Here is a 14514-nt window from a genome sequence, read left to right as displayed (position 1 = left end):
GTGGGGCAATTGAGTCCTCAAGCCACAACTATGGAAGCCCTTGCACCCTAGAGCCCATGCTTTGCAACAAGAGAAACCACTGCAATGAGAAGCCTGAACACAGCAAATAGAGAGTAGCCCCCACCCTCAGCAACTAGGGAAAGCCCATGCATAGCAACAAAAACACAGTGCAGCCCAAAATAAATTAAAAAAAAAATTTTAAAGATAATATTGGCGTCACTCCCAAAATGTCCTTTATGCCCCTCCCTGGTCAATCTCCTAGCAGAAGCAGCCACTAATTTTTTCACCATAGATCAGTTTTGCTTGTTCTAGAATTTCATGAACACAAAACAATGTGATATATGTACTCACATTTATTTATTCCTTTAATAGAAAATTTATTCAGCCCCCACTATAAGTTCAGAGATACACATCTGATGTCTGTTCATGGGGAGTAATGAATGCTCCTGGACTGAGCAAAAAGGCCAAAGATATTTCTAGCTGTGACCTGTGACCTCCTCCCCTGCAATCACATTGCCACTGAAAGACCATAAACCTCTGGGCCTCACAAACAGAAATGCAGGCTACAGGTGCCACATGTGCCTTGCATTCCTCCCTGACCCCTCTCACCCATCCACACTGGCTCTGGAGGCCTCTCAGCAGCCCCACTCCCACCTCCACTCACTTCCCACACCTGAGCTCCATCTACACTTCTCTACACAGGTGTGCAAGAGGGTGTCACAATCTCAGCCTGGGCCTTGCCCAAGTGGGTAAAAGCACAGGTGGGTAGATGACTGGAAGGAACTGGACAAGCAGAGGCAGCATGTTGTCTTTTGGTCCTGTGGCAGGGGTAGGGGGTGGAGACTAGGCAGGGACTGAAAAATAAAGCACAAAGGGAGGAAACACCACTGGTCCCTGAGCAATCGGAGCTAGACAGCTGAACAGCACTTACCTGGAGTCACAGGGACCTTGGGCATAATGGTTTTGCCCTCCAAGAAGGACTTCAAGATCTCCCTGGAGGTCTTTGCTATTTTCCAGTGGGCCCTTAGTGCCTTTGTTATCGGTGAGTCTTCAGCCTTTGGCAGGGTGACCAGATGTCCTGGTTTGCCTGGGACTGAGAAATTATAGGTTTTAGCAGGATTCTGGATGCTGAAACCAGGGTTGTCTCAGGTGAATAAGGACAGTTGGCCGCCCTGGCCTCCAGCCTGACACGCTTGGACACAGTCCTTGTGGGATCTGCAAGTGTGCATGTGGGTCTGGGTGCACGTTTGTGCAGGAAATGTGTGTGCACGTGTGTGTGAGCCACACTTGTGGTTGTTGTGTGTGGTGAGCCCTCCTGGGGCATCAGTGGGTCCTGGAAGGCACGTGTGGGAAAGATGGGGAGCAGTTCTACTGAGGCCTGCCAAGGAAATGGGCATAGCTGTGACCTCAGGGACCTGAGCAGACCATCGGTGCAAGACAGTTGTCTTGGTGGCAGAGGGAGCTCTGAAAATCTCTTGTCTGAAAGAATTCATCCAATTATCCATCCATTTTTCGCTTTACCCACCCTACAAATTCTTTGTGAAAGTTACTTAGTTGCTGGCCATGGTGCTATAGGTGCTGATGCAAACCATCCCTATGGGAAGGGGGCCTGGAACAAAATTCTCATTTTTAAGTGGTTTAGGTGAGTATTGGCTGGAAGCCAGGGGATGAACTAAATGCCCCTACTTGGAAGATATCTGAGAAGGAAGAATGCAGGTAGACCTTGGGAGCTTGGGGCTTGCGGGTCAATAGGAAGAGCGGGCTAAAGAACAGGGACTGGGGGGCTCAGAGGCCTGCCTGGGGTGAGTACCAGGACCCCTGAATGCTAAAAGAAAAAAAAAGCAGTGTTAACCTAGGAATGATGGGCAATCAGAGCTAGAAGAGGCCAGGAGAAAGGAATTTGTGTGTACCAGCTACTTACTTAGTACCAGGCATTTTCATACCTATGGTTTCATTTTAGCCTCCTGCCAGCCTTATAAGGCAGAAGCTATTATTATGCATAATAATACACACTAATAGCTACACACACACATAATGATCGCTTACACTAATATAGTATTAGCTAACATCTGTTGCACTTTTTATCCCACACCAGGCACTGTTCTAAGCACCTAATGTGGCTAATCATCTCCATTGTACAGATAAAGAAACTGAGGTACATGCCATCTAAATGGTCCATCCAAGATCAGACAGCTAGAAAGTGGAGGAACTGGCCTGTGCCTGAGTCCACAAGGGTCTGATTTTGGCCTATGAGCTCCTGTCCCTACCACCTGCATCTCCTTATTTACTGCTGATTGGGAGGCTGGATATGGACATGGCTGTAGTGTACATGTTACGTCAGAGAGGAAGGAGGAAGCTAGGCCTTCAGCATATGCACAAATTTCTGACTGAAAGGGGAGAAAAATCTGCTCCAAATGACCTCTTATTGAGGACCAGGGCCCCCGCTGTGGGCCTCTCAACCTCCTTCCGTGTGACCCAGTCCCCGGGGCCCTTTCCTCAGGAAGGGCTGAGCCCCCTTTCCTGAGTTCTTGTCCTATCTCCACAGACTTGCCTTGTTACCACCGCCACTCCTCACTCCCACCATGCTCCCGTGGCCTAGGAGCTACACTGTATGAGGGGAAGAAGTATGACCAGTATGGGCAGCCCAGGCCAGGCTAGGGGATGGAACCTCTAGGCTGGTAGCTCCCTTTCTCAGTCTAGTCCAGAATGTTACTCCTTAGAGGTAACCACTGTTAACAGTTTGTGTGTATGTAGCCAGAAATTGGGGCTTCCCTGGTGGTTCAGTTTCTAAAGAATTCACCTGCAATGCGGGAGACCTGGATTCAATCCCTGGGTTGGGAATATTCCCTGGAGGAGGGCATGGCAACCCACTCCAGTATTCTTGCCTGGAGAATCCCCATGGACAGAGGAGCCTGGCGGACTACAGTTCATGGAGTCACAAAGAGTCAGACACGGCTGAGTGACTAATCACACAACCAGAAATTATGGATGTACATGTGTGTGTGTGTGTGTGTGTGTGTGTGTGTATTTCACCACATGCAGGACTTTCCTGGTGGCTCAGTCTGTAAAGAATCCACCTGAAAGGCAGGAGACTGCCTGCAATGCAGGAGACTTGGGTTCAATCCCTGGGTCGGGAAGATATCCTGGAGAAGAAAACGGCAACCCACTCCAGTGTTCTTGCCTGGGAAATCCCATGAACAAAGGAGCCTGGTAGGCTACAGTCCATGGGACTGCAAGTCAGACACGACTTAGTGATTAAAGCACCACAACCACCATGCCTTGCCAAGAGGCAAGAAAACAGGGATGTGAAAACCATAGTCTCTGATTCAGGTTGCCTGTTTTTGAATCACAGCTCTACTCCTTACTATCTGTGCTCCTTGAGCAGTTTATTGATCCTCTGAGTCTTGTTTTCTTCATTTGTAAAATGGGCATGTGAGAGTGGAATAATTGGACTGGCCCATGTATGCTATGGTAACCAACTAATGTGGAAATCTCAGTGGCTTAACTCAACAAATGATTATTTCTTGTTTATGTTAAACACCCAACACAGGTTGGTAGGAGTGTCTACTCTCGGTGGATACAAATGTTCAGGCTGATGGAGCCACCTCAAAACTCTGATGCTGAAAAATGTGGCTTCAGAGATGACCACTGAGTGAGCAGGAAAGGGAACAGGCCTCATGCACACTCCTTTCTGCCACCACCAGAGTGACAGGTGTAAACAACAATGAGCCTTATTTTCAACTTAGTTAATAATATTCTTATGTATTAGCAATTAGCATTTCTTTCTCTGTTAACAGCTCATTCATGACTTTTGTCCATTTTTCTATTACATTTGAGTTGACTCTTAGAGGACATGTAAGAGATAGATGAAGAAGGAAGAGTGTTCAGTGTAAAGCATTCAAGAAGCTGCCAGTGGTTAAGTGCTATGAGGGGGTAAAAGTCACAGAACTGATGCTCAATAAATATTGAATGAAAGGATGAAAGAGCGGGAGAGGGAAGACAGAGGAGACTGGCAAAAGAGGCAGGGGATGGATTGTGTAGGGTTTGTCAATCATGGAAGTGTTTGGACTTTTTCCTGAAGGCCATGGGAGCCATGACTGGGTTGGGCACAGGGCAATGGGATCAGATTGGTGGTTTTGAGAGATCATTACAAAAGTTTTGGGTACCAAACTGATTATAGGAAGAGACTGTCACTCTGATTCAGGTCAGAGATTATGGTGATTTGGCCCAGACCAGGCGTAATTGTGAACGGGAGAAGAGGGATTCAAGAAATTGGAGTAGAGTTCATAGGACTTGATGATCAGAAGATGTGGGAGAGAGAAAGGGAGGAGGTGAGACTGAGGGTTCAGGGATCCGCGTGAGCTAGAGAAGGAGCAGGTGGAGCAGAGAAGGAGGAGAGTGGGTGAAAGCAGGGTGAGGACAGAGAGAAGTTTCCCAGAGGGCTCTTAATTAGAGCTTGACTCTGGGCTATATGGGCTTCCCTGGTGGCTCAGAGGTTAAAGCATCTGCCTGCATTGTGGGAGAACTAGGTTCGATCCCTGGGTTGGGAAGATCCCCTGGAGAAGGAAATGGCAACCCACTCCAGCATTCTTGCTTAGAGAATGCCATGGACGGAGGAGCCTGGTGGGCTACAGTCCACGGGGTTGCAAAGAGTTGGACACGGCTAAGCGACTTAACTTTCACTTTTGAGCTATATGGAGAGTTAGCCTGGGACAGATAGAAGAGTGTTGCGCCTGGGCTCCCAGGAGGTGATGGTTCCAGTGCTTGTCCCTCAAAGCTTTCCCAGCTCTTCACCCTATGAATCTGCAATGGAATCATATCCATTTGGACCCTGATGGCCTTGAGACAAGACCATCACACGAAGTCTGCGAGGAAGATAAGGCGTAAGCTGGTGTTGCTATCCCCACTTGGCCAGTGTGAAGCTCAAAGTCTTGTTTGTGGTCATACTCATGCTAAGGGACAGGATTCATGTCACCACCTGAAGCTGCACTGCCTCCCAAGATATTCCCAACACTGTCTGGGTTCAAGCAAAGCCTAAAAGAAACAAATCTCTTCTGGACTAGACCCATGCCTCTCTATTTCTTGAGAAAGTCAAGTAGTTTTGCAAGGAGTACATTAAAACCTGAAAGTGCTGGCCTTTGTTCCATGCTTAGATATGTTCCCTAGAGGCAGCTATTCTCAACTTTGTTAGCTCTTTTCTCTGGTATTTACCTCCATGTCTAAACTTTACTATTTAAAATTTCTAAATATTGCTATTTTCCAATGTAACAATTTTATACAGTATCACTGACTTCCTAATATGGAACATTGTATTTCAGCTCAATATATGCCTTTTCCCCCATAACCACCCAGGTTGTTTTACTTAAACCCCCAACTATGGTAAATCTTCACCATAGTTGAGCTATTTAGTGCACTATGATTATATTTCCTTTCTTGTGCAACTTCTTGTTTTCTCTGGAATTCATAATTGCTTCATTTTATTTTTTTACCTTTATTTTTTATTTAAAAAGTTTGTTGGAGTATAGATGATTTACTATGTTTAGTTTCAGGTGTACAGCAAAGTGATTCAGTTGTTATACATATACATATATTCATTCTTTTTCAGATTCGTTAGCACATATAGGCTATTACGGAATATTGAGTAGAGTTCCATGTGGTATTCAGTAGATCCTTGTTGGTTATCTATTTTATACTTAGTAGTGTATATATTCGGAGAAGGCGATGGCACCTGACTCTAGTACTCTTGCCTGGAAAATCCCATGGACGGAGGAGCCTGGTAGGCTGCAGTCCATGGGGTCGCACAGTCGGACACGACTGAGCGACTTCACTTTCCCTTTTCACTTTCATGCATTGGAGAAGGAAATGGCAACCCAGTCCAGTGTTCTTGCCTAGAGAATCCCAGGGACAGGGGAGCCTGGTGGGCTGCTGTCTATGGGGTCGCACAGAGTCAGACACAACTGAAGCGACTTAGCAGCAGCAGCAGCAGTGTATATATTAATCCCAAGGTCCTAATCTATACATTCCCCCATCTATATTTCTCTTTTGATCACCACAAGTTTGTTTTTGAAATCTGTGAGTCTGCCTTGTAAATAAATTCATTTATATCAGTTTTTAAAACTTAGGTTCTGTATATGAGTGATGTCATATGGTATTTGTCTTTGTGTGACTTACTTCACTTAGTATGATAATCTCCAGCTCCTTCCATGTTGTTACACATGGTATTATTTCATTCTTTTTATGACTCAGTAATATTCCATTCTATATATGTACCACATCGTTGTTCTCCATTCCCCTGTCAATGGACATTTAGATTGCTTCCATGTCTTGGCTATTGTAAACAGTGCTGCAATGAACACTGAGGTGCATGTAACCTTTCAGACCATGTGTTTCTTCAGATGTATGCCAGGAGTAGGATTGCTGGATCATATGGCAGTTCTATTTTTAGTTTTTTAAGGAGCCTCCATACTGTTCTCCATAGTGGTTGCACCAATTTACTTTCCCACCAACAGTGCAAAAGGGTTCCTTTTTCTCCACATCCCCTCTAGCATTTATTGTTCATAGATTTTTTGATGATGGCCATTCTGACTGGATCACAATAAACTGTGGAAAATTCTGAAAGAGATGGGAATAAGAGACCACCTGACCTGCCTCTTGAGAAATCTATATGCAGGTCAAGAAGCAACAGTTAGAACTGGACATGGAACAACAGACTGGTTCCAAATAGGAAAAGGAGTATGTCAAGGCTGTATATTGTCACCCTGCTTATTTAACTTATATGCAGAGTACATCATGAGGAACGCTGGGCTGGAAGAAGCACAAGCTGCAATCAAGATTGCCGGGAGAAATATCAATAACCTCAGATATGCAGATGACACCATCCTTATGGCAGAAAGTGAAGAGGAACTAAAAAGCCTCTTGATGAAAGTGAAAGAGGAGAGTGAAAATGTTAACTTGAAGCTCAACATTCAGAAAACTAAGATCATGGCATCTGGTCCCATCACTTCATGGGAAATAGATGGAGAAACAGTGGAAACAGTGTCAGATTTTAATTTTTTGGGCTCCAAAATCACTGCAGATGGTGATTGCAGCCATGAAATTAAAAGACGCTTACTCCTTGGAAGGAAGGTTATGACCAACCTAGACAGCATATTAAAAAGCAGAGACATTACTTCGCCAACAAAGCTTCGTCTAGTCAAGGCTACGGTTTTTTCAGTGGTCATGTATGGATGTGAGAGTTGAACTGTGAAGAAAGCTGATCGCCGAAGAATTGATGCTTTTGAACTGTGGTGTTGGAGAAGACTCTTGAGAGTCCCTTGGACTGCAAGGAGATCCAACCAGTCCATCCTAAAGGAGATCAGTCCTTGGTGTTCATTAGAAGGACTGATGCTAAAGCTGAAACTCCAATACTTTGACCACCTCATGCGAAGAGTTGACTCACTGGAAAAGACCCTGATGCTGGGAGGAATTGGGGGCAGGAGGAGAAGGGGACGACAGAGGATGAGATGGCATCACTGACTTGATGGACATGAGTTTGAGTGAACTCTAGGAGTTGGTGATGAACAGGGAGGCCTGGCGTGCTGTGATTCATGGGGTCACAAAGAGTCGGACACGACTGAGCGACTGAACTGAACTGAAATGATTCTGACTGGTATGAGATGATACTTCATTGTAGTTTTGATTTGTATTTTTCATGTGCTTTTTGGCCATCTGTATATCTGAACATTTTTTGATTGGGTTTATTGCCTTGTTTTAAATTTTAGTTATCTCTTAGTGATCTATCAGTTATCAATAATTCATCCCCAAACTCTCCACAAACACGTCAGGAATCTGCACCACCACCATTTTTTATTTCCTTGAGCCCAGTATCCTCCTGTTACAGTCCAGTCTCATGCACCACTGTCACCTCCAGGACCCGTGAGGCACCCTGGGTGCACAATCTAAGAAGGTGTTCATTCTCAGTGTTGGGTCAGTATTTGCCTGACCCCGAGAGTGAATTGTTCCTTGAATTTTGTGCCCTAGGTGCTACGCTCTTCTCACTCTATTCCTGGCCCTGCTCACTTCCTTCCTTTGTTGGATTTCTTTTTACCTGGATTCCATGCTATCCTCTGTCTTGCTTTACTCCCTCTTTTTCGTGGAGCACATCCTCCAGTAGTTTCCTGAGAAAGGGATGTGGGAAACAAACACTCTGACTTTATGTCTGAAATTGTATTTATTCTCTCTTCATACTTGATTAATAATTTGCCTGCATATAGAATATCCTAGCTATGTCTAGTGTAAGTATCTGAGTCTAGAGTCTCTTTGGTTCATTTTATTTCAGAGAATAATCCTCCCATCGCCCAGCTGTACAGTGAAGGAGAAGAGGTCTGGGGTTTTAACTACTTCTTTGATACATTTTCCATCAAGCCCTGTTACATCTGATTTTTGTAACACCTGGTGTTTCCAAATTCTGAGTCTTTCCTAGATTCTCCAGTAGAAACAGGCTCACTCTTGTAGACACTCCCCCTCACAAGTAACTACATTTCAACTTTCGTGTTCTCAGTCAGTTAATCTCTCCTCTGCCCACTGTCTAGCAGGCAAACATTTTGCTGATAGCTTTCAGTCACCTAATCCCATGGATGGAGGAGCCTGGTAGGCTGCAGTCTGTGGGGTCGCTAAGGGTCAGACACGACTGAGCGACTTCACTTTCACTTTTCACTTTCACACATTGGAGAAGGAAATGGCAACCCACTCCAGTGTTCTTGCCTGGAGAATCCCAGGGACGGGGGAGCCTGGTGGGCTTCTGTCTATGGGGTCACACAGAGTTGGACACGACTGAAGTGACTTAGCAGTAGCAGCAGCATCTCTCTGATTCTTTTTTTCCTTGCAGAATCTCTATCTTTTAAAACATCCTTGTGATAATTTTCATGAGGCTGCAGCAAGGAGTCACAATAAAACCTGTGTTCATTCTGCCATGTTCAATTAGGAGTGTTTCATGTCTTTTCTAACCTTTCTTTTGACCCCCTTTCTCTCACTATCTTAATCACAGTTATTTTAAAAAATGAGTCCAGTAAGAATCCTGAGCATGGCTCCCTGTGACTCATCTCCATGAAGTCTGTCCTAACTACTCTAACCTATCTTGTTTGAACTCAGCATGGTCCATACCATATCCTGGTACAGTCTCCTTTGTTTCTTGTTTTCCAACTTGCATGCTGCCAACCTGGCTGAAGGTTGTCATCTTCTTTCTCTGGCATTCTGTTCACCTTCTCAGAGATGATATGGAGAGAAAAATGTGAGTTGGAGGAAGGCTACTCCTGGCTCTGTCTCTCCAGGACTCCTAGATTCTGGTGGCCAAATCAGTGTGACCCACCGCTGGCTCCCTGCCATTGACTACAGCCCAGAGTGCTGCTGGTGCAGGCCCTGGGGGGAGAGGGCTGACTGCATGGAGCACAGTGAGGGAGGAAAACACTTTGTCTCCTAGACTCAAAACAAGTTCCCAAGGCTAGAGCAGATGCTGGGGCTCTGGATACACAGGGCATGTGCTAGGGTGAGGAGGTAGGAGGGTCATGTGAGGCTGGCTGAGAGTGCTTGTGACCTTGGGGTAGACATAGCCCCAGAGGGAGGGCAAGTGTGAGGCACTGTTCGCAATTCACTGACTCTGGCCTGGGCTCCCTCCAGTAATCACCGTGATCGCGGTCAACCTCTACCTGGTGGTGTTCACGCCGTACTGGCCCATTACCGTGCTCATCCTCACCTGGCTGGCTTTTGACTGGAAGACCCCTGAGAGAGGTGAGGGCCCTGGAAGGGCTGTTGCCACTCATCACATGCTCTTTCTTTCTCTCCTTATACTCCTGCCAATTCCCTGGCAGCCCTTCAGCATGACCTTGTCTGGGCTGGAGGTGAGGGAAGGGGTCTTTTAAAGGTGCCAGTGAGGCCCAGGTGGGAACTGGAGTGGGCTAGGGGAGGGGTGGCTAGTACAGTAGAGAGCTAGGGCTGTCCCAAACAGGCCCTGAAGTTCCTTCCCAGCCTGGTTGTTACTTAAGGGGGCAGGAAACAGTAAGGGGTGAGGGCACCCTGAGACAGGCCCTAAAGGACTCTGAAGAAGACAACAGGGCAGACAAAGCTCAGCTATATCAGCTTTGTTTTCAGGTGGCCGCCGGTTTACCTGCGTGAGGCAATGGTGCCTGTGGAAACAGTACTGTGATTACTTCCCACTCAAGGTGAGGAGTCCCAGATCCCCGTTTGGGCCCCAGGCCCGGCCCTGACTCCCTGTGGCAGCAGCTGGGTCAGGGCGGGAGGATGGGGGCATCATTCACATCGAGACCCATGTGAATGAAGCTCCCTAGAGTTGTGTGTTACCCCATCTGCACGGCCAGGCATGACAGCCCTTTCCTTTCTAGGTCTCTGGCCGAAAGAGAGGACTTCTTCCCTGGCTATATCTCTCTTGACTCCACTTTCCTCCACAGCTTCTGAAGACTCATGATCTCTCCCCCAGCCTCAACTACATCGTCGCCTGCCACCCTCATGGGATCATGTCCCATTCATGGTTTGGCCACTTTGCCACAGAGATGTCAGGCTTCTCCAAGATGTTTCCTGGCATCACTCCTTATGTCCTCACACTGGGGGCCTTTTTCTGGGTGCCTTTCCTCAGAGAATATGTCATGTCTGTAGGTGAGTTGGCTCCTGGGATGGAAAGCCGAAGAAATACTTGGCTGCCTGAGAAAGAAGTATTGGGTGAATAGGTGAGAACAAGGCTGGCTCTGCGATCCCCTCTGGTCTGAAAAGCTACCTTAGGCTCAGCTGCCTAAGGGAGCCCTTCCCTAAGGAGGGTTCTCCCCACCTTAGAAGAAGTAGGGAGGAAAGTTAGAAGGTTCAGCAGGTCGCCAATGATCTTTTGGTTTTTCCTGCCCACCAGGGGCCTGCTCTGTGAGCCAGTCCTCCATGGACTTCCTGCTTACCCGCAGAGGCACAGGCAACATGCTGATGGTGGTGGTTGGTGGCCTGGCTGAGTGCAAATATGGCCTGCCTGGATCTACCACTCTGTTCCTGAAGAGCCGCACTGGCTTCATACGCATGGCCCTTCGGCATGGGTAAGGACACTTCTGGTCCAGACTGGGGAGAGGGGATCCAAAAGCCCAGCAGGGAAGGAGGAAGAGGTTTTGAGGAAATGATATTTAAAGAGGGAGGGGTAAAGTCGCTTCTGTGGTGGAATAGAGGCCGGGTCAGGTTCTAGAGGCATTTCTGCTTCTGAAGAAAGGCCAGCAGGCCAGCCTGGAACCTGATCTGCCTCAGACTAGCATCTCATCTGGACCAGTCTCTCTAAAAAGGTGACTGGCTGCAACTGTATGTCAGAGAAAGTCAAAATTCCCATGTGGGTGAAAGGGAAGAAACCAAAAAGAAATGGCCCTTGGCTCCTAGTTTCCAGTGCCTGAGACAATGTGGTTTTACAGGAGGGTCTGGGACTCGCTGGGGCTTCCCTGGTGGCTCAGATGGTAAGAAATCTGCCTATGATATGGGAGACCCAGGTTCGATTCCTGGGTCAGGAAGATCCCCTGGAGAAGGGAATGGCAACCCATTCCAGTATTCTTGCCTGTAGAATCCCATGGATAGAGAAGCCTGGTGGGCTACAGTCTGTGGGATCACAAAGAGTTGGACATGACAGAGCGACTAACACACACACAATAGGACTTGCTTCCCTTAGCTTGCAGGCAGCCTGGGGTAGACAATGTATTGCTTCCACTTAGCTTGGACCTGGGCCCAGCTGGGTTAAGGGCTGAAGGAACTCACAAGGAGACCTAGGGAGCACTGGTGGTCAGTGTACATTTGTAACCATCAGAGAAAACGCTTTTCTTCTTCAGGGTGGCTCTAATCCCAGCCTACTCCTTTGGGGAGACAGAACTCTACAATCAGTACATTTTCACCCCGGGGGGCTTCATCAATCGCTTCCAGAAGTGGTTCCAGAGTATGGTGCACATCTACCCTTGTGCCTTCTATGGGCGTGGCTTCACTGAGAACTCCCCGGGCTTTCTGCCCTATGCTCGGCCTGTTACCACCATTGGTAAGTGGGCCCTTCAGCTGGCAGCCATGTCTAGGACACAGGATCTGGTTCCAATGCTAGACCTTGGCTCTGGCCGTGTTCAGAGGCAGGGAGGCTGGCCAGGATGTGCATAGGGTGGGGGGAAGCATGGGAGAGAACCTGGGCTGGAGGCCCATTCTGAGGACTGAGCCACTCTGATGCTTTTCCCTTTAACTTCTTCATCTCCCCTGGCAGTTGGGAAGCCTCTGCCACTGCCCAAGATTGAGAACCCAAGCAAGAAGACTGTGGCTAAATACCACGCAATCTATGTGGATGCCCTGCGCCAGCTGTTTGACCAGTACAAGACCAAGTTTGGCTTCTCAGAGGCCCAAGAGCTGGTGGTAACTTGACAGACACCCCTCATGGCCTCTCAGCCTGGTTGGAAGGTGTGGAACAGGTGAACAGGAGGACTTTTGTGTGACTCCTGCTCCTGACTTGGTCAGTCCTTGGACTGACAGGTTTGTGTGTGTGGGTGCCTGTTTGGCTGTTTTCTGGATCCCTCTTCCTCCTTCATCTCTCCTCTGACTTTACCTTGGGGTTACAAGGAGATGACCCCAAAGGCAGGGAAGGCCCTGGGGAGAGGTGCCCTGAAACCTTCCTCACATGCACCCACTCAGCATCAGAACTGAGAAAAACAAGAGACAGAATAAAAAGCCCACCTCTGATACTGTCTGTGCCCCAACCAGCCTGTTCCCTAGGATCCCTGCTCTTGTCTCTTTCTCTTCAGCTCTTAAGCAGCCCCATCTTCTGGCATCAAGGCTTTTCCAGGACCAGTGGCCTTGAGATCCAGTGGGCTTTGAATTCAGGCCCCTCCACCTTCAAACCCTGTGACTTGAAACAATCAGTCTTCTCTGAGTCTGTTTCTTCATCTGTAAATGAGACAAATAGTTCCTCCAGTGCTTACTTCAAAGGTTGGTGGGACGATAATACTGAATGTGATTGAACTTTGTATACTGGAGAGCTACACAAAATTATTCTCCAACCATTTTGCCCACTTCTTATCCCTGAGCAAACAATGCCCTAAATGTCATGACATCTCAATGTTTAGAATAAAGTTTATCCAATTAAAAAAATCCTAATCTATTTTTATTGTTATTTTTTCAAGTTTGTCTATCTTATTTTTCATTTGTTTGCCACTAAGCATGTGGGATCTTAGTTCTCTGACTAGAGATCAAACCTGTGCCCCCTGCACTGCAAGTGAGGAGTCTTAACCACTGGGCAGCCAGGGAAATTCCTAATTTTTAAAGAAGAAAGTTGACACTGTAGGATCTTGTCAACAGTTGTTTGAAAGTTTAAGTAACCTTTCTAGTTGGATGAGCTCGGGGAGCTACTTTAATTCTTTATGTTGGTCTCATCTGCAAAGTGAGTGCTACTTCACGGGGAGCTGGAGGCTGGATCTACCCAAGCTGTTTTGGGCCCAGGCCTGAAGAATGTTACGAAGTCAGGGTCTCCAGCTGAGGGTGACTCCCTGCTGTGTCTTCACCTCAGGAAAATGTTCGTTTTTGCAGGCCCCCATGGGGAAACAGTGGAAACAGTGTCAGACTTTGTTTTTCTGGGCTCCAAAATCACTGCAGATGCTGATTGCAGCCATGAAATTAAAAGATGCTTACTCCTTGGAAGGAAAGTTATGACCAACCTAAACAGCATATTGAAAAGCAGAGACGTTACTTTGCCAACAAAGGTCCGTCTAGTCAAGGCTATGCTTTTTCCCATGGTCATGTATGGATGTGAGAGTTGGACTGTGAAGAAAGCTGATCGCCGAAGAATTGATGCTTTTGAACTGTGGTGCTGGAGAAGACTCTTGAGAGTCCCTTGGACTGCAAGGAGATCCAGCCAGTCCATCCTAAAGGAGATCAGTCCTTGGTGTTCATTGGAAGGACTGATGCTAAAGCTGAAACTCCAATACTTTGGCCACCTCATGCGACGAGTTGACTCACTGGAAAGGACTCTGATGCTGGGAGGGATTGGGGGTGGGAGGAGACGGGGACGACAGAGAATGAGATGGCTGGATGGCATCACCGACTCGATGGACATGAGTTTGAGTGACCTCCAGGAGTTGGTTTGGACAGGGAGGCCTGGCGTGCTGTGATTCATGGGGTCACAAAGAGTCGGACACGACTGAGTGACTGAACTGAACTGAGCCTATTGGACATGTGGTTACAGGAAAAGACCCAGGTGATGGGGATGGGTGCATGTGGGCTGGGGTACAGACAGGATATGGGATGTTCTGACAGGAAACTCAGACCACCTTGCTTCTGCTGCCCCTTCTGAAATGGGTGCCTCAGTTCTCCCCAAGTTCATGTGTGGTGTCAAAGAAGCATGTAGTGGAATTCCCTGGTGGTCCAGTGGTTAGGATTCCAGGCTTTCAGGAACCTGCTGAGGGCACAGGTTCAATCCTGGTCAGGGAACTAAGATCCCACAAGCCGCCCCAACCCCCCACAAAGGCACCTAGCAGGCAGGAA

General features: G+C 47.5%; 1 protein-coding gene across 1 annotated transcript; it reads left to right on the top strand.

Moving 5' to 3' along the window:
* The first annotated feature begins 917 nt into the window (after nucleotides 1-917).
* AWAT2 (acyl-CoA wax alcohol acyltransferase 2) lies at nucleotides 918-12991 on the top strand. The gene is made up of 7 exons (XM_055393412.2): nucleotides 918-1042; nucleotides 9655-9765; nucleotides 10126-10196; nucleotides 10443-10647; nucleotides 10892-11066; nucleotides 11835-12034; nucleotides 12248-12991. Exons 1-7 carry the CDS (start codon nucleotides 958-960, stop codon nucleotides 12400-12402), a joined length of 1002 nt encoding a protein of 333 aa, XP_055249387.2. The 5' UTR covers nucleotides 918-957; the 3' UTR covers nucleotides 12403-12991.
* Nucleotides 12992-14514: the final 1523 nt, after the last annotated feature.

This window comes from Moschus berezovskii, chromosome X, assembly GCF_049115385.1.
Source record: "Moschus berezovskii isolate FMDL1 chromosome X, NW_MosBer_1.0, whole genome shotgun sequence".
In the NCBI taxonomy this organism is placed as follows: Eukaryota; Metazoa; Chordata; class Mammalia; order Artiodactyla; family Moschidae; genus Moschus; species Moschus berezovskii.
This window is presented reverse-complemented; position numbering and strand designations above follow the sequence as displayed.